Source organism: Elaeis guineensis, chromosome 6 (genome assembly GCF_000442705.2).
Source record: "Elaeis guineensis isolate ETL-2024a chromosome 6, EG11, whole genome shotgun sequence".
Lineage (NCBI taxonomy): Eukaryota > Viridiplantae > Streptophyta > Magnoliopsida > Arecales > Arecaceae > Elaeis > Elaeis guineensis.
The window spans coordinates 874,596-894,226 of record NC_025998.2 but is presented as its reverse complement, the minus strand read 5'-3'; the positions used below and the strand labels follow the sequence as shown (position 1 = coordinate 894,226).

Here is a 19,631-nt window from a genome sequence, read left to right as displayed (position 1 = left end):
TCAACATCGGCTTGAGTCCCCAGATCCTGCGAGAATTTACCTTTTCTTTCCTCTTCTTTTCTCCCGTCCTTCTTCTTTTTCTCTTCTTTTCTTCTTTCTCTTTTTTTTTTTTTTGCGTGTCACTTCTTCCTTTTTCACCCCATCATCGATTTTTGATTGATTTTTTTTTTTAGGAATGGACGCCGAAGCAGCACGGATGCTCGCCAGGGGCCTCAAGGCCCACAAAAGAAAAGGCGCCGCGGCCTCGGATCAGCAAAGAAGGCCAGAACAGAGGAGAGAGCTCGACCGCGCCTGCCCAGGTGGCCTTCGCAGTCGAAGTCCCTTCGGACGCCGAACCTCCGCTCCCCAGGCTTCTTCCAGGAGTCCCCCACTGAGGTTCCCGTTTCGAGGGTCCGTCCCACGGAGGTGCCCGGGTCGAGAGGGGGAGGAGAAGGAAGTCGGTGGCCTGCAGGATAAGTGGCCGTCGGGTCGCCATCGAAGAATCCCACGGTTCTGAAGAAGAGTCGGAGAATCCCTTCAATGACAGGGACTTGATCAAGCGGTTGATCGACGGCTGTATTCTGCCCGAAGTCGTCGAGAGGATTGATTGCGTCGATCCTGAGCAGCGGGTTTGGGACTCCCTAGGGTCCTTTCTCGAGGTAAAAAATCTTCATTTAATTGGCTTTTGATCCTTGTTCTGATCCCTTAGCCGCCCTTGCAAATTACGCACCAGCTCCTTGCCAATATCGAGGCGACTAACCGGGCGAGGAGGGACACCATTCAGGTGGAGGAGCGTCGTCGGGCCGAAGTCGCTCGCCTTAAAGAAAAGGCAGCCGAAGTAGTTACCCTCCAAGAGGCCCTGGAGAAAGAAAAGCAGGTCCGGGAGGAAGAGAAGCAGACCTCGGAGGAGACGTTGAGGAAGGCAGAGGTCGAGGTCGCAAATTTGGCAGAGCAGATCCCGGTCCTAGTCTTGGAGTCCAGGGTTCGTACGGTGGAGGAGTTCAAGGCCTCTGTGGAGATGAGGGACCTGAATGTCAGGTTCGGCCAAGAGGCATTCATCAAGGGATTCGAGCTCTGCCAGGAGAAGGTGGCCAGAAAATTTTCGAGCTCGATCTCAGCTTCTTGGACAAGGAGTCTGAAGATGAGGCCGGTCCCTCTCCTACTGCTACTACTGCCGCAGCCCCCTTCCAGGGACACCGAGCTCCCCAACTCCTACTGCAGAGGTCTGAGACCTCCGACCTTGTACTTTTTTTTACCATAATTTTTTCTTTCTTTTTGTCTTTAAGAAACATTCAATCAATAAAGTTGAGTTTCTCCTTGTGGACGGCTTTTCCACTCTTCTCCACTCTTCCTTCCTCCTCCTTTTTGTTTTTCTTTCTGCAATGAGACGCGCCTTGACGCTTTTGTCTCCGATGGCAGTGTCCTGCCGAAGCACTTTCCCTCCCCAGGGATTCTGCTGAAGTCCACGATCCAACGCCTGAAGAAGAAGTTCTTCATTTGATAAAAAGATCGAAGAAGATGGAAGGCGAGCTTCGCAGGTTGAGGGAGAGCCACTCTGAAGCCGCCGCGGAGGCCATCCGCTTCTGGAACCTCCACGTGAAGGGGATCATGGAGTACAGTCGGAGGAAGATGAACTTCGAGAAGGAGCTTGAGGAACATAAGAAGCACGCCAGCCAGCGATCGAATTTGGGCTCAAGCTGCCAAGATCAGTTCCCTCCGAGTGGAGCTGTCGGCTGCGCAGGAGAGGATTAGCCAGTTGGAAGGAAGCTCATCCCGACTTTTGACTCGGACGACAGCGATCGAGAATGGTCGAAGAAGGTCTCCGACCTTCAGCAACAGCTCCAGGATGTCGAGGCGAGCTATGATACATACCGGGCCGGCTGGCGCAAGCAGGTGGACGAATACAAGGGGAGGCTCAGGATGGCGACCGACGAGGTTGCCCGCCTTCAAGGGCAGCTAGCTAGAGGGGCTCAGCTTGCTTCCGCTCAGGATTCCAGCGAACTCCAATCCCTGAGAAGAATCGCAGAAGAGCTATCTGTCGCCCTTAGGGAGGGAAAGACCGAGCTGCAGTAATTGAAGATCCAGCTGGTATGCGAGCAGCAGGCCGTCAAGGATGCGGAGGCGGAATCCGAGGTCCTGAGAAAAAGGCATCGAGAGGCGGAGAATGAAAGCCAGCGATTTCACCGAAGATACATGGAGATATTAATGAGAGAGAGGAATTGAAAGCAGAAGTCGAAAGTTTAAGGCACTCCCTGGCGAGGGTCGAAGCCGAAAGTTCGAGGTCGGAGGAAGCTGGGCCCCCTTAGGGCTCTTTTTGTCCTTTGTTCCTCTAAGTGTCTTCTTTTATCGCTTGTCTATTTGTCGTCGCCGTTGTCGCTGTCGTTGTTGCTTTTCTTCTTCGGGCTTCCAGGCTCTGTAACGCATGTTTTGCTAATGAAATGAAAAGGTCTTTGCCATCTTACCCGTATGTTGCGTTGAACTGTCGTGTGCCGGACTTCTTTCATTTTTGTCCCGCATGATGTCGATGTCGTTCGAGGATTCCTTGTTCATCTGTGTATTAGGTCGTCATTGCCGAGTTTTTGATTCGACGTCGACATGCTTGGAGGTTCTTGGTCGTCGCCGTATCGGTTTGCCTTTCATTTGCGACCGTAGATCTTACTCTCTCTTCCTCCCTCTTCATAGAGACGAGGTCCTTTGTACTTTAATGTAGTTCGGCCTCCGTTTTTCATTGGGTAGAGGGTCGCGGTGGCGTAGAGGGGCCGTCGCGAAAGTTTTCTTTTTCTTATCGGGTCTCGAACGGTCAGACCTTAGTCGGCGTCGCGATGAGATTCTTTCCATGTTTCTGATGTGGTCGGTTTCAACTCAGGTTAGGACGAGGTTCTCCTCCTGTTTCTAACGGGACTGTTGGGGGCACATATGGGCTGTATGGCCTCTCCTCCCACCCGGTCTGGGTGTAACCGGGCCTTCGACTTTGCTCATGTTAGGCGAGGTTCTCCTCCTGTCCCTAACATGGCTGTGGGGGCACATGTGGGCGCTGTTTGGCCTGTCCCCCCATCCGGTCTAAGAGAACCGGGCCTTCGACTTTGCTCACGTTAGAACGAGGTTCTCCTCCTGTTCCTAACATGGCTGTGGGGGCACATTAGGGCGTTGCAGGGCCTCTCCCCCCATCCGTCTAAAAGAACCGGCCTTTGACTTTGCTCATGTTAGGATGAGGTTCTCCTCCTTTCCTAACATGGCTGTGGGGGCACATTAGGACGTTGTAGGGCCTCTCCCCCATCCGGTCTAAAAGAACCGGGCCTTTGACTTGGCTCATGTTAGGATGAGGTTCTCCTCCTGTTCCTAACATGACCGTGGGGGCACATAAGGACCGTTATATGGGCCTCTCCCCCAATCCGATCTTAGATTAATCGAGCTTTCATTTTGCTCATTTAGGATGAGGTTCTCCTCCTATTCCTAATATGACCTTGGGGGCACTTGAGGGCCGTTATATGGGCCTCTTCTCCGATCCGATCTTAAAATAATCGAACCTTCATTTTGCTCATATTAGGACGAGGTTCTCTTCCTGTTCCTAACATGACCTTGTTTTGATTGTTTGAAGGGTTATCCCCAGTCGTAACAAGTCCATGCCAAAAGGGAAAGACATGCAAAGTCGAAAGGAATTTTGATTCAAACAAAGTCGTTAGTAATACATTTATAGGTTTTTCAAGTCCCATGGTCATGGAAGGACTGCTCCTCTTTGAGGTCCTCCGGCGATGGAGTTGATGATCCCGATTGGAGGCCGATCTCCGGGCTGCTCTTCCCTCCTCGGTGGTTCAGGTTGCGGCAGGACCCTTGGCCGATCCTCTCTGCCCTCAGGTCAGCGTCGAATGAACCTGTCGAGCCGACCTCGTCTGATGAGCTCCTCGATCTCGTCTCGAAGCTGAATGCACTCCTCTATGTCGTGGCCGTGGTCACGATGGTAGGGCAGAACTTGTTGGGGTTGTGCTTCCGGGGTGCGTGCGCATCCTCTCTGGCCTTGGGAGCTGCTCTCTAACCTCCATCAGCACCTGAGTTTTCGATGCATTGAGGGGGGCATAGTTGCAGAACCTTCCTGGGGGAGAGCCCCACCGAGCTCGACGCTCCGGACTTCCCTGCCTGCATGCTCGAGGAGAGTCTGGACGTGCTTGTGCCCGGGAGGAGTTCGAGAATTGGCCGAGCTTCTCTCGACCCTTTTTTGACTGCGGACTTACTCGAGTCTCCCGCCTGCCGCTCTCTCGCGGTCTCCTCGTCCTTCATTTTGAAGGCTTCTTTCGCTCGGGCGTACCCTTCGGCCCGAGCCAACAGGTCAGCAAAATCTCTAGGGTACTTCTTTTCCAGGAGAATAAAAGGTCATTCTTCTGAAGGCCGCCTTTCAGAGCGGCCATCGCTACCGATGGTCCAAGTTTCGGACCTCCAGTGTGGCGACATTGAAGTGGTTGATGTAGGCCCGAATGGACTCCCCCTCCCTCTGCTTGATGTTGATGAGGGACTCCGAACCCTTCCGAGGCACCGGCTGCTGACAAAATGGGCCACAAATTGATGGCTCATCTGATCAAAGAAAAAGATGGTACCCGGCTTCAGCGCCGAGTACCAGTTTCTCACCGCTCCCTTCAAGGTGGATGGGAAGGCTCGACATAGAATGACGTCGGGTGACCATAAGCAGCATCATCATCCGGAAGGCCTCCAGGTGGTCAACCGGATCCGAAGTCCCGTCGTAGCTTTCAAATTGAGGGAGTTTGAAGTTTGGCGGGATCGGTTCCTGCATGATCATTTGAGAAAAGGGAGGGTCAGTACAAATGTCCTCACCATAAGTGGGGGGAGCGTGGTGGAGCTCTTCGATCGCCTGTTCATCTCCTGGAGCCTCCGGTCTAGAAAATTTCTCGATTGCGAGTCTCGAGGGTCCTCTGACAGAATGGAGGTAGAGATCTTCCAGGGTGAATCATGGTCTGATTGAGGGCTCTCCACCCTTGGATTTGTCTTTCCGGAAAGACGGGGCGGCTGGCCCAAGTGGCCTGTCCCACCGCCAGATTTTGGGGTTCTGATGACGCTATTTCCAGTCGCACTGACGCCTGCGGCTGCTGCTGCTGTTGCATGGCCTGCACAGCTTCAGTGAGACCTCTGACCTACTGCACCAGTAGATCGAATTGCTCCGCACCAACCACCGTTGCCGGAGGAGGAGGAGGAGGCTGGAAAACTGGAGGTGAGGCCGGAGCCTGGGATCTGGCCACGGAGGCCGTGGATCGTCGCGTGGATGCTTTGCGGGGAGGCATCGGACGAGGACCTAGTGGAGAAAGGAGAAGAGGACGTCGAAAAAGATGACCGGAGGTGGTCCCGTTGAGCGCTCCTTTAAGAACAAAGGTACTGCGGAGATACAGGGGCCGCCCTTCCTCTAGCGCCAATCCTATTGGTGCAAAAATCCGCCTGCGTCGGAGAAGCTGGAGTCGGGGAGTCGCGGTCGCCGTCGGGACCTGCAAAAGAAGTCTAAATCGGAGGTGGGGTTGCTCCGGCAAGACCCTCCGATGCTCAAGTCAGTTCTCTGCCTCAACAAGAATGGAGTGCTCGAACAGAAATTTTAGCAGAGTTTTGGGATAAAAATAGAGCTTAGAGAATAACGTATCTGGGATTTTCCTTTTATAGGTGAAGGGGGCAACAGGCTGATAGCGATGTTTTTAACCGTCTGGCAGTGGGCTGCCCGGGGTCCGGAGGAGTTTGTTGCGAAGAGTAGTGGAGTGGAATCGTGGCTATCACCGGGACATGCCACGTGGAGTCTGTTGCAGGGAGTAGAGCGGCGTCCGTTGTCGCACTTGCCAGAGGATGGAGGATCCGCGTGGTATCCGCCGCAGGAAGTGGAGCAGGATCGTGGCCATTATTGTGGTCTGTCAGGGAGTGATGAGCTGCGCAGAATCCATCGCAGGAAGTGGAGCAGAGTCATGGCCGTTACTGTGGCCTACCAGGGAGTGATGGAGCCGTGCAGAATCTGTCGCAGGAAGTGGAGCAGAATCGTGGCCGTTACTGCGGCCTGCCAGGGGGTCCAGGCCTGTCGGCCGAAGTTCAGTTGGAGTCCGATCTCCATAGAAGCTCGGATGGGGATCATTTGTCGAGGAGTCTCGGCCAAGGCCGCTCGTCGTAGGAACTTGAAGTAGTTCATTTGCAGCGGTAACTCAGAGTGGGTCTCTTACAACAGGAGCTCGTAGTCCGACTCCCGTAGGAGTCCGGACGAAGTCTTCCTATAGTCGAAGTCGGGGTGAAGTCCGGCTCCCGTAGGAGTCCGGACGAAGTCTACCTGCAATTAAAGTCGGGGGCGAAGTCTGGCTCCTGTAGGAGTCCGGAGAAGCCTACCTGTGATTGAAGTCGTGGGCGGAGTCGGCTCCGTGGGTCGGAAAGTTTGAGGGTCGGGAGTCGGCTCCCGTAGGAGTCCGGACGAAGTTTACCTGCAATTGGAGTCGTGGGCGAGTCCGGCTCCCGTAGGAGTCCGGACGAAGTCTGCCTGCAGCCGAGTCGGGGAGAGGTCTGGCTCCCTGTAATTGGAGTGTGGGCGGAGTCCGGCTCCCGTAGGAGTCCGGACGAAGTCTGCTGCAGTCGGAGTGGGGGGCGAAGTCGGCTCCCGTAGGAGTCCGACGAAGTTTACCTGCAATTGGAGTGGGGGGCGAAGTCGGCTCCCTAGGAGTCCGGACAAGTCTACCTGCAGTCGGAGTCAGAGATGAGGTCTGGCTCCCGTAGGAGTCCGGGCAGAGTCTACCTGCAATTGAGTTGGGGAAGGAGTCCGGCTCCCGTAGGAGTCCGGACGAAGTTTACCTGCAATTGGAGTCGTGGGCGGAGTCTGGCTCCCGTAGGAGTCCGGATGAAGTCAGCCTGCAGCCGGAGTCGGGGACGAGGTCCGGCTCCCTGCAATTGGAGTCGTGGGCGGAGTCCGACTCCGTAGGAGTCCGAACGAAGTCTGCCTGCAGTCGGAGTCGGGGACGAGGTCCGGCTCTCGTAGGAGTCCAGACGAGGTCTACCTGTAATTGGAGTTGGGGGTGAAGTCTGGCTCCCGTAGGAGTCCGGACGAAGTTTACCTGTAATTGGAGTCGTGGGTGGAGTCCGACTCCCGTAAGAGTCCGGACGAAGTCTGCCTGCAGTCGGAGTCGGGGACGAGGTCCGGCTCCCGTAGGAGTCCGGGCAGAGTCTAGAAGATGGTCGATCATCGTGGAAATTTGGGTGGAGTCCATCCATTGCGAAGAATCCTGTCGACGCTGGTGGGGGCTTATCCGTCAGCAAAACTTGGGAGTGTTGCGGGGGCTCGACCGCTCGGGAGGTTTGAAGAGACGTCATCGGAGGTCGGAAGTCGGTTGGATCCCCGGGGGGTCACTCCTATCACGAACTTGGCTGGGGGGTATTTTATACCCAACAGGTATAAATTTTTATCTATACATTAAGTAAAATTTCACATAAAGAACTTGATTATGAGATGTTATTAGCATTGTGATGTATGGAAGGTTATATATTGATTGATAACACATGTGCTGCTATGATTCACACTGATGATTATTTTGTAATCAAGTATACAATGTATATCCTATAGAGCAATTAAGTTTTTAAATGTGGATCCACATCAGTTTTTTAATTTTCAGATCCAAAAAAAAATTTATTAAAATTTTTAAAATATTTTAAATAATTAAAATGAAGATGCTTGTGTTAGGTTGGGCCAAATGGGAGAATATTGGAATTTATCTGATTAAGCTCCATCCAAATGTGGCCCACACTAACACACATCAAGATTTGTTTTGGTTGGTTTTATTTATTTGGACTCTAACTAAAGATAAGCCTCCAATAATTAAATTGAGAATATACTTGATGGTTATTGTGATAAAGTTAATCTCTACACAACCATCGTAGATAACGTCCATCTTTCAGTCTTTGAGACTGATTTAGATACCATATTTGATGGATAAGGCATGTTATAAAAAGACATCCTCTATGAACTTGATCCCCAACTTATCCGACAGCTTGTGAGATCCTTCCTATCATGACTTCTTGGAGTTAGGATTAGGAAACCAAGGTGCTTCTCGATGACAATGAGAGCGCATCCAACTTGGTTCTCTTCTGATTGCAGGTCGCAGGTGATTACACACTATGGTTACAGGCTGATTCAATAGACTGAGGAAAAAGATCTTTGATGGCATCAATGGCTTCATTTTTATGTAAATTCTATTGCCCCATGAAGTTCTTATACATGAAACTAGAGCAGATGGCCCTCAATTGCAATGTGAATCACCAGATAGAATAATAGGGTTTACAGAGAGGAATGTTGTAAACAGCATGTTATATAGAGTAAATGATCGTGCCAGTCCAAAATCTAAAACAAACACGAACAAAAAGATATTTGTGGAGAATCATGAGGAAAAGTAATTATGGAAGAACAAAAAAATTAGGAGAGAAAAATAAATTTATTTAAAAATAATAAAAATTAAAACCTCATAAAGACACCTCTTTCTTTTTTCCCACATGGTTCTCTATATGGTTCCACTCATGATTTCATATATTAAGAAGATACCAAGGGTCCCTTTAAATAGAGCGCCGTATAGGTGGAAGTTTGACTTCTACCTTGTCTCATAAATCAAAGATCCACTAGAATATAAATTCTAATAATTTTAAAAAAATATAATTAAATAGAATAACATTAGAGATAAAGTCCTATTTCAAATAGGACATACAAAAAATAAAATCCTAATTGGACATGTAATGATTCTCAATAAATATTTTCAGATATATTGTAACAACTCAAGACCCTATAAAAAAAAAACTAAGGATCCATTTGATTGGGGATAATCTGATATGAAAAAATGAATCTCATATTATATTATAATATTTGATATAAAAAATAAAAAAAAAGAGATGGTAAAAAAATTGGTAGCCCCCATGTTTATTTTTTGAAGAGAGAAGGTAAAATAAATACCATAAAAAGATTGATATTTGATAAATTTTTGAATGAGGGTAATTCATACTTAATAAAAATATCTTCAATAAAGCTTCATTTGTAATTATTGAATTTATTCTAATATCTTTCAAAATTCATTCGAGAAAGAGCTTTTACAAAAAAATAAAGATGGAGATGGCCTTATACAAAAAGCTATATGATTATAGTCATTATATAAGAACTAATTGGAGATAACAATATTATCCTAATATTAAAAAATATTTTATATTAAAAAATATATTTATAAATTTGATCATATTCCTATATATATTTACCTCCAACCAAACATAGTAATTATTTTTTGTGTCATTTTTTGAAGTAATTTTTCTACTAATCAAATGTAATAAAAGTTATTTTCATCTTTAATTATTTTTTCAGATAAATAATTTTTAAAAATTATCATAGTATCCCATAATCTGACAAAATCCAACTAAATGGATCCTAATAATTGGAAGATATTATTTGGATTTTCAATCCCTTTATGATTATCTAAGATTTATCTAATGTATAGCCAATGTGAGATTAATTACGTCTCTGCATGGATCATTACATGCTCACCTTAGGGAAGGTCCCTTTAAATAGGCATGAGGATTGAATCCTATTCAATCTCATAATATAAGTCCTACTTGCATTGAATTTTCTAATAACTTAAGTTATCCAACTTACTTTAGGAGATCCTTTAGGCGCCAACAATTGGAGCCCTTGTATCCATTATTTCATACCCCAAAATACATCCAAGGACGCTCCACATAAGATCAAGAGGACCTCTAATCATAGAACATGCCCAACTTGATCAAATCAAGGGGTGCCCAAGATAAACTATCAAGAAAATTAATTAGGGACTTGCACCCTTAATTCAATTGATCCAAAATCTTAGACACTCAACAATTGAAGTCTCATGAATCTAATTCATGTAGATTATTAGTAGGTGGTTAAATTTGAATTATCTTATCAAATAAGAAATCCAAATGAAAAGAGAAATTAGATCCAATCATGTGCTAGCAAGATTACCTTGAATCCAATCGGATTTTTCTGAATCCAATTCAGTTTTTCTAAATCTAATTGGCACTTCATAAGCTCAATTGCTGATTCTAGACTAAATCCTTGTTGTGTGACCCCATAGATTTAATTATATCTGATAGTGAGATATACAATGATCTCTATCAAAGTATATTGAAATTCTTTTCAATGGTTCGAAATAATTTCACTTTAACTCATCAAGGATTGTCGATCCAGAACAATCCTAGTGAGCTCTCACAATCCACCAGTGATAACTAGCAGTATTTAGTGGTAATCCATAGAACTAAAATGAACCTCTAGGTGTAGTTAACGTGTGATACAGTTCCTCTATCGTGAGTCCCGACTAGATGACAAGTCATGGATAAATCGTCAAACCTCAACATCAGTCATATAATGGATTCGATTAGCTCAAATCAAGTTGTGACTTCTATGAAAATTTTTTTCCATCAATCACACTACTGTGGCCATAGATTTTTGGACTGAGCTTCTCAAATCTCATAAGACTACTCCTTTCTATCAAGGTTGATAGATCTCATCTTGATGCACACCCTACTTCTATAGTGGACCAACTGTCGTTAATATCTACTACAAAGGCTCATTGAGATTCATGTTTATATGTCAATCAAACTCCAGCAGCCTCACTGCGAGCAGCAATGCCATCTCAGGTCAAAAGATCAGTCACACAACTACAGCATCGAGATGATCACTAATGATCAAGTAAAAATTTAAGTGATCTCTCGTATGGTTACTCTTAGTACTAGTTGTTCTCTAACAACTATCTATACTCATCGTCCAGTGTCTCTATACTGTAAACTAGAGATCCATCTATTTCGAAGAAAGTAAACTGTGCGTGAGTCTATCTGGATCGATCATCATCCTCATGATGATCTTATCATCAGAAGTATTTAAGAATTAAATACATGTCTCTAATTCTCAATACCTTGAGAATATATATCGAAGGTTAATTTCATGGACGATTCAAAGACACATCACACTTAAATAAAAAATAAATTTATTTTTTTATTGATCAAATTAATGTATTAAGTACAAAATTGTATCCTAGAGTTATTACAATGTGTCAGCCATATTGACTTTTAGGACATACATCTAATAATCTTCCACTTAGACTAAAGCCAATTGGACACAAATCTAAGTTCCATCTTCTCAAGGTGGACTTTCATTTTTGGTTGGCTCAACTGCTTAGTCAGTGGATCTGCTACGTTGTCTGTGGAATCTACTCTTCGTACTTTTAAGTTCTAATATCCTCGCTTTGCTAAAGATACAAATCAATTAAAATCCAATCTGTAGTACTACAAATCCAATCATAAATACCATGAGTAGCATGCAGTCAACCTAAGTAGGCTCACGTTGTAGCGTCTTATAAAGTATCAGAAAGTAATAATAGTTTTTTTTTTTGTTTTATGACATCTTGAACAATATGGACTCATTTGGTTGATGGAAAGTAGAGGGAGGAAGCGACAGTTTTTGGAAAGTAGAGAGAAAACCTCTTATTTGATTGGAGTTTTAAGAGAAAAGAGGGTGAAAAAAGCTCTTTTCATGAGAAGTCATTTCTCACATTTCATGAGAAGTGAAACCCATGGGGGAGGTGGATTTTGACACTTCCCATGGAATAAAAAGTGATGTTTTTTTTTTCTTTCTCAAAATATTCTTTTAAGATCTACGGCTAAGATTTTGCAAAATATCAATGAATGATTATGATGAAATAATGGATAGTAATATAATATTATATTAATATTATCCTAATATTTATATGAATATAATATTAATATTAATATTATAATATTTATTATATTTTAATATTATTTTAATATTTATACTAATATAATATTTTTATTAATATTAATATAATATTTATATTAATATATTAATATTTATATTAATATTATATTTAGTATCTATATTAATATATTTATTATATTAAAATATTAATATAATATTAATATATATTAGTATTATGTTAATATAATAAATTACTATGATCTAATGTTACATTATAATATATTGATATTATATTTTATATTAATATAAATATAATATTGATATTTATAAAAAATTTTGAAGTGAAAAGATATAGTGTTATATCTACTAATGGTATAATAAATATTTTATACAATTTTTATAGAAAAATGAATGCTCAACCAAACATAAGCTACTCCATAATTAGTCATTTTTTCATGATCAACCAAATATATCAAAATCTTATTTTTAAAAAATTAATTCTTGAAAAGTTATTTTTTGAAAAAAAAATTTCTTCTCGCGAGCCAAATAAATCCTCAAAAGAAAGATATTTTTGTCAGAAAAAAATTTAAAAAAAATTAAATTATATTAAATCTATATTCCGTTATTAATTGCATTATGTAGTCTAATCGATGAAGTGAAATACTTTCCCTCCATCGGAGGCGATGGACAAAAGATTTCTCCTAAGATAATTGGTGCCGAATTTAGATCCACCATACTCCATGTTTGCACTGAGGAGGTCCAATTTGACTGTTTAATCATCTCACAGCAGCACGTGACCGGACATGACCAAGGCAACAATCAGATCACCAAGAGGTTTGATCCTTGCATTCAATGTGTCACACCGTAAGCCGACAACTTTCACTTGCAAGTGTATTTTGGAGGGCAAAAAAAGAAAAAAAGGTCATTCATCGCAAATTGTTAATGATTTCCAATCATACCGGATGTCCATTGTGTCGCAAACCAACTCATAACCACTGCTTGCAATAAAATTCAGAGTGCGAAGTGGTGTATTTGAATTGAAATTAGATCGGTAGCCCGTAGTGGGGTGGGGAAGGCCATAATTTGGAGAAGGTAGTGGAGAAGGCAATGCCGGCCATGTTGAGGCCTTTGGTTCCACAATCAGGCACGGGGACCCAAGCCCACTCCTTCCCAAACCTATCATAGGAGAGCCATACTATGTCCCACAACCCCTTACAGTTTGACATCAACACCAACCTAACCACGCCATCCCTCTCCACCAAACATCCCATCATCACCCCATATGGCTTCCTAATCCCCTCTATCACCTCTTCTGCAACCCTCGACACCAACTCCCACTCCCTCCCATCTAACCTCATCCCCCACAACTCCACCCCCGTCACTACCCTCACCCTCACTCTCCCTCCCTCATCAATCGCCCTCGATCTGATCACCGCCACATTCCCGTCGCCGTACACGTGCAGCCGATCGCCTGTCATCGGTCCCAACCCTGCCGGGAACCTCGGCCGGAACACCACCGGCCCATCACTTCTCCCGCCCGCGGATAACAGCACGCTCTCGCTTCCAAAGTGGACCGCGCTCAGGCATATCCTCCCCTCTCTCGGGACACGTGCCGGTTCCCCATCAGCCGATCTCGCCTCGTGAGAATGCCACGCGTCGGTTTCCGAGCAGTATTCGAAGAGAAAGGGACGGTCCTGCTCCATCTCGGCGAAGAGAAACCGGAAGCGGTCCGAGCCGGAGGGGTCGGAGACCAGCTTCAAACCCGACCGCCGCCACGATGACGTGCCACGTGGCCCGAGAGGGCTCGCCGGGATCCGCCGCACGGCGCGGGTGGCGATGTTGACGGCGACGAGCTCCCGGCGGCCGTTGGAGGCGAATAGGAAGAAGTCCCCGGAGGCGGCGAGGAAGTAAAGGTCCTCCCCCGGCGGGACGGCCGGCGGCGCGAGGATCCCGGCGACCGGGATCTGGAACCAGCGGCCGGAGCGGGCGTTGAAGCCACGGAGGATGGAGTCGCGCGGGGGTCGCTTCTTGAAGACGAAGACCCAGCCGCCGCCAGGGCCGGAGCGCTGGTCGTACAGGCGACGGAACTCGTCGGCTGCGATGAGGGAACCGAGGGCCCTGGAGACGGATTTGAGGCGGAGGACCTCCGGAAGGGCGAGGCGGCAGAAGATCTCGTGAAGGAGCTCCGATGGAAGGAGGCAGAGCCCCACGGCGGTCGACGTCGGACCGCGATTGCCGTCCATCGGATTCCTCTGGCCAGATTTGGGGACGACCGGCTCACGCGGTTTAGGGGAGGTTTTATAGCGAGGGAAGACCGGTTGCGACGCCAGGGTGGGCGGGCCCACCCACTGGGTTTCAGAAAAAACCTGCTGGGCCCCGAGGCTTCTTTGTTAAGATTTTTGCCGGTTTAATATGTGTGTATATATATAAATATATTTTCATTAGTTCCTATTTTCTTAATGTAGCTTCATTATCCTTAAATTATTGGTTAATATTATAGATTAGGGCATTGAGTTATGAGTGTCTTATGACGACATCATAAGATTAACTAACTACCGAGTAAAAATTGAGCAGGGATCAACCGAAGCATCTACCACCCGCCGACGGCCTTACAATTATACCATCAAAAACCGGCGGTGCCACCGTCCGCAGTAGGTAAAAACCAACGTATAATACTATTTTGACAAACATCGAGAATGTAAGACTTGCAGGTCACGGAGCTTGACAAAATTTGCCATCTACATTCTTTTCATGGAAAAAAAATAAAATAAAAAGAAAACTTTTGACCGGTCAGACATGCTATTAGGATCGATCTCAAATTGAAGGGTTTTTCCCACTTAATTAAGATTCTTCGTCTGATGGTCCCGCATGATTTGAGACGTTGCCTTCGCGCGTGTATCGCGCAGTGGGGTCGAGGTATGAGGGATTAATTAATTAGAGATTATGACTCAGCAAGCACGCGTGAACAAATGGAATTCTCACTAATTAAATGGATACGATTGCCAGTGGAAGGAAAAAAACGTCCATCCCTTTATAATAAATTATTATAGATGCATCAAGCAGGCCTAAGAGATATTTCTTTTTGAATGTGACAGACGCATAAAGTAAAAACATCAATTCTTTTATTAAGATGGTTATATGTCATCATTCAATAAGCAATGCAAGAAAAAGACAATGCAATGATCCTAAGCTTATAGATTGATTATTCAAAACACAAGTCAGCATGAAGATAAAATCCTTTTTTTATTTTATTTTATTTCCTCTGGTTTTGTTCCCAGCATCGCTCCTACACTTCAGAGGGGCACTGCCAAACAATACCCAACTTCTCCCTCATGCAGCTTCAGCTATTGTTCCTTTCTACTGTCTTCATTCAAATATAATGCTTTGTATCCTAATTCGAGTTCAAAAATACATCAGCTCCTATGATAATAATAATAAAAAGACAGGGCAAAGACGGACTTTTCTATTTCTTGTGTCCTCAGTTTTTGGATGAGAAAAGGAATGCTTGGGAGTGCTGGCACGGAGAAAATGCATGACCAGCAACTTATAGTGCCAACTTTTTTCCGTAATGCTCCATCACTGATCGTAGAAAGACATATAGATACCGAGCTTAAGTCATCAAGTTAATTGACCTGCAGAACAAAATTAAGGTTTCCAAAAAATAATCATGTCTAGAAAAAGAGATGGCATGGTTTTGAAGATCAAATGAGATTCTTGTAGTCATATTCTGGTGTTGTCTATAGACTTTTAGGGGCAACCACATTGATTGAATCCTATGAAACAGAAAGAACAGGAAAAACAACAATAGGGTGGGCAACTGGCTCGAAGGAAACCAAACTCAGGAGCCAATTACTGGATCAGCATAATCCTACAATAGTATAGACTTTTAACTACAATATTATAGCCTTTTAACAGAAAAAAATATTACTAAAAACGTCATAATTATCACTAAATATTTATCACAACAGGCTAGCAGCAAAATAGAATGGCTTTGTTGACCATCATAACTAAAAATTTGGTTACAAATATTAAATTTGCCTCCTTCAAGGAAAAATATTTACGAAGACAAAAAAAAAAAAATAATTGTCACTGTAAAGTAAAATGTTCCAGTGGCCTTTTTTTTCCTCCATATTTATATGGTTTCACCACGATACAAGCAAGCTTAATTTGTAGCAACTTTTTCTTTTGCCTCCATAGATCTATCAACAAAATTTGATTATTAACATAGTGGCAATTATAAGTTACAATGATGATATTAGCTGTAAATATAGCCACCATTGAAAGCTCTAAATATATAATATAATTTATCTAATTCCTGTAATATAATAATTTATTATATTATAAGAAACAATAGAGGCAGATCTTAGTGCAATAATAAAATTGCTCCATTATCATCGAGGTTTCATGGGTTCGAAACACAAAAGTAGTCTCTGTATATAAGATAAGACTCATAATGCATATACATCAGTATAATCCTCAACCAAACACGATTCATTAATATACTCTAATGGCAAACATTTCTTTAGACTAAATTAATTCACAGTCTATATGATCAAACTACACAATCTTGGAGCATATTTTAGAGTCAACAGCCATATCCAATAAATAATTCTATACTCACAGAAATCTAACCATGCTGAGAAGTCTATTCATAACGTATCTCAACCTGCTATTAAGACTTAAGGCAAAGAGGAGCATGGCCTGCCATTCATCTTGAACCATAGGTGCGACCATTTACTATTGATTTAGTATTACTCATCAAACACCAATACTCTCAAATGTCAAAATAAAGATCTCCTACACAAGATTCCCTTTAAATAGGACCAGAGGAGAGGAGTTTAACTCTTCCATGGTGATGGTTTTTGACTCCAATCAAGAGTCAATCGGAGGGAAAATTCAACGGAAGCGGGAGTCTTCTCTCTGTTTTTCTATTTTTTTGTTGATTTTTCCATCGCTTTAAGATTCGTGTGACTGTTTAATTAGGTTTGTGGTATCACAAAAACTCTATTTTCTTATGCTGCATTATCTATCATGTATGGTTGACTAGGAAGAGGAATCTCTTTGAAAATGCTAGGGAAAGCTCCATCGCCTACAGAAATCAGCCATTTTCTTAAATGATTTTATGCAGAAAGACGGAGCAATGCAGGATACAGGAAAATATCCTTATGCCAGGATGTTATCAGTCATGAGATGAGCCATTTGCATGGCTTGAGTTTGGTCATCGAGTGTAAGATGCCAACTATAAGGTGCTTGTGCTCAAGAATTTTATTTTCAAGCCAATATTACGGTCATACCTTGGAAACAACACAATCGCTTGGCATTCGAACCTGTCAACTCTGAGGTGAGTAATTTTTCATAGTCGTGAACAGAATCTGAAGACATGCATGTCGGACTGACTATTCGTGACTGCCACAGGATTTGATGATTGTTGACTGCTGGATCCTCTCTGCTGGCTCGCTCAGCCTACTCTGTATGGCAGTTGAACCAGGGATCACTCTCTGGTTCCATTATTATTCTTTGCGCTAAATTTTAGTGAAACAATGGTAACCAAGCAATAGAAGAGAATAAGAGAATACAAATAAACATGGGAGCAGTCAACTGATTCCTCTATACACTAAAGTATTGGAAAGTAACCATTATAGATGCCTCATGGTAACCAACCAATAGAAGAGAATAAGAGAATACAAATAAACATGGGAGCAGTCAACAGATTCCTCTATACACTAAAATATTGGAAAGTAACCATTATAGATGCCTCCTCTTTGAACTCTTTATAAAGAGTTATTAGCTTAAAAAAGTTGCTATAATAATGGTTGCAAAAACAGGTAGATTGCACATTGACTGTCAATAAAGGAAAAATAAATTCTATTAAGGAACAAGCAAACCTACATTTGATTCCTCTAACAACAAATATTCAGAAAGGAAACAGCAACAGAATATAGAGCAAACCAGCTTATCACCTATCCAAGAAAACGAGGTTCACTCCTAGTGATACCTTATTACCCTACCACTTATGCTGTTTAGAACTTCCAGAGAATAAATTTATTGAATGCGAGGAGTGGAGCTTTCTGGAGAACCCTCAAACTCGGCAGCAAACTTTGGTTTCAGAGATGACCCATTTGATGTCTTTTCACTAGCCAAACTTTCATGAACAGAAACATTTTCAATTCTCTGCACCTTTATATTCCCCACTGATCCATCAGTGCCTTCTTTGGACATCTTGAGCACTGATTCTTCTGCCTTTTCTTTCAACCTCTTTTCCTTTTCCAGTTCTTCTTTAGCTAAGGAAGAGAACTGGGAATCCAACGACTTTGCCGCGCCTAACCATGCAAGAACAATTGCTAGCAATATTCCTCCAAGGTATGGAGTCGAGTTTGCAAGAGACCCAAATGTCAAAATCATAAATTGCTGGATCAAGGCACCTCCTGACTTTCCTAATGGGTTGCAAACAACATCAATGGCTGCCTTCCCTTTTACCTACAGCCAAGCAAAAGTACAGTATGAGCACACAAGTTAATTTGGTTTTCTGGAAGATGGAATGATCTACAACAATAAAAATTAGCTACAAGTCCTTCTAATAGCAGTAATAACCAGCAAACCTTATTTTAACTATCCCATATGTATTTGGCGAGAAGATGGTTTGTATACATTATGAAAATACCAGTTAGTCAAAATATTTGTTCTTATTTGAAGGGAGTGCTAGTCTTTCTAAATATTGCATAACAACAGCAGCAAAGATGCAACAGTCTGACTACCCAATTGTGTGCAAGAAATTCAACACACAATAGTTTAGAAACTTATCAAGCCGACCCGAAACAGAGGTCTGCAAGTTTTTGAATGATAGGAGATTCGCCTTGTGTAAAACTCAGATTTCGGATCAGTCTTGACTCAGCTGATTTGCTAAGTTACTCAAAACTCGGTCCAAGTCATTTGACTCAATCGAGTCTTAAACACTAACTATAGTCCATTTCATACCATCTTTTTCCAAATTTTCACTCAAAGCAAATCATTGGACGATGCTTTTTAGTATGTTTAGGGTGAAAATAATAATAAACTCCATCATTTTTTATTCTTTCACTCACCCTCACCTTGTTCCCTATTCCCATCATGCGTTGAGAGAGTTCTGCTGGTTGCCCCCACCTAGCACTTGACAATAACATGCAAATGGTAGTTGATGGCTTGTCAAATAGTCATTGGTGTCTCTTTTTTCTAACAAGAAAAATTAATTATTAAATTAGTCTACAGATATGTTGACAATAAATATTTAGGGATCCATACATTTCGTGTATGTATACTATCGAGTCTTGACGTTCAAGACCCACTGGATAGTTAGATGAGTCTTTGAATTGGGCTAAACTCGGGCTAACTTTTGCGTCTCGTCAAGTTTTTAAAGTTTATAAACTATAACACGCATGCGCAGATATGTATGTTGATTATGTAGTTCAATACAAAATGGATAAATGAAGGTTTTACATGACAAATATTATGTTGATTATGCTGCATTCACATGCATTCTGCAATCAAATAGTAACAAGGGTACATGCGCATGTGTGCATACATTGCATTAGCTAAACACAATGCTTTAGTTTACAGACCCAGTCTTCCACTAAGAGGAGACTAAGTAGATTGACAGCAATATGTGGCATACTAACACCCAATCCTAAGGCATGAATTGCTCTCATCCTAAATATACCGTAACTGTCTGATGGTGTGTGAGTATTATGTATCCTCCATGATAGTATTCTTCCACCAAACATGAATGCATCACATCTGTTTACAAGGACCGACTGTGATTATGCATGTGCATGTGCACATGTACATACTCACAAAAAAAAAAAAAAATGGTACATGCATACTCATTTTTGTTCCACAACAAGGGTATATGCATGTATTTGTGGACGTATTGTATCACACTAGT

General features: G+C 43.3%; 1 protein-coding gene and 1 long non-coding RNA gene across 2 annotated transcripts; both read right to left on the bottom strand.

Annotated features, from left to right (window-relative positions):
- Nucleotides 1-12,712: 12,712 nt before the first annotated feature.
- Nucleotides 12,713-13,967, bottom strand: LOC140858391 (uncharacterized). The gene has a single exon (XM_073258813.1). The coding sequence runs from the start codon at nucleotides 13,954-13,956 to the stop codon at nucleotides 12,757-12,759; it is 1,200 nt and encodes a 399-aa protein (XP_073114914.1). The 5' UTR covers nucleotides 13,957-13,967; the 3' UTR covers nucleotides 12,713-12,756.
- Nucleotides 13,968-14,939: 972 nt separating this feature from the next.
- On the bottom strand, nucleotides 14,940-17,760 carry LOC140858390 (uncharacterized). Its single transcript, XR_012141953.1, has 2 exons — nucleotides 17,008-17,760; nucleotides 14,940-15,345 (listed from the first exon to the last, which is right to left on the bottom strand). It is a non-coding gene; the product is annotated as an uncharacterized lncRNA (long non-coding RNA).
- Nucleotides 17,761-19,631: the final 1,871 nt, after the last annotated feature.

What these genes read in the sequence shown, in the direction of transcription:
- LOC140858391 (XM_073258813.1), bottom strand. Translation starts at nt 13,956, where the DNA reads ATGGACGGCAATCGCGGTCCGACGTCGACCGCCGTGGGGCTCTGCCTC.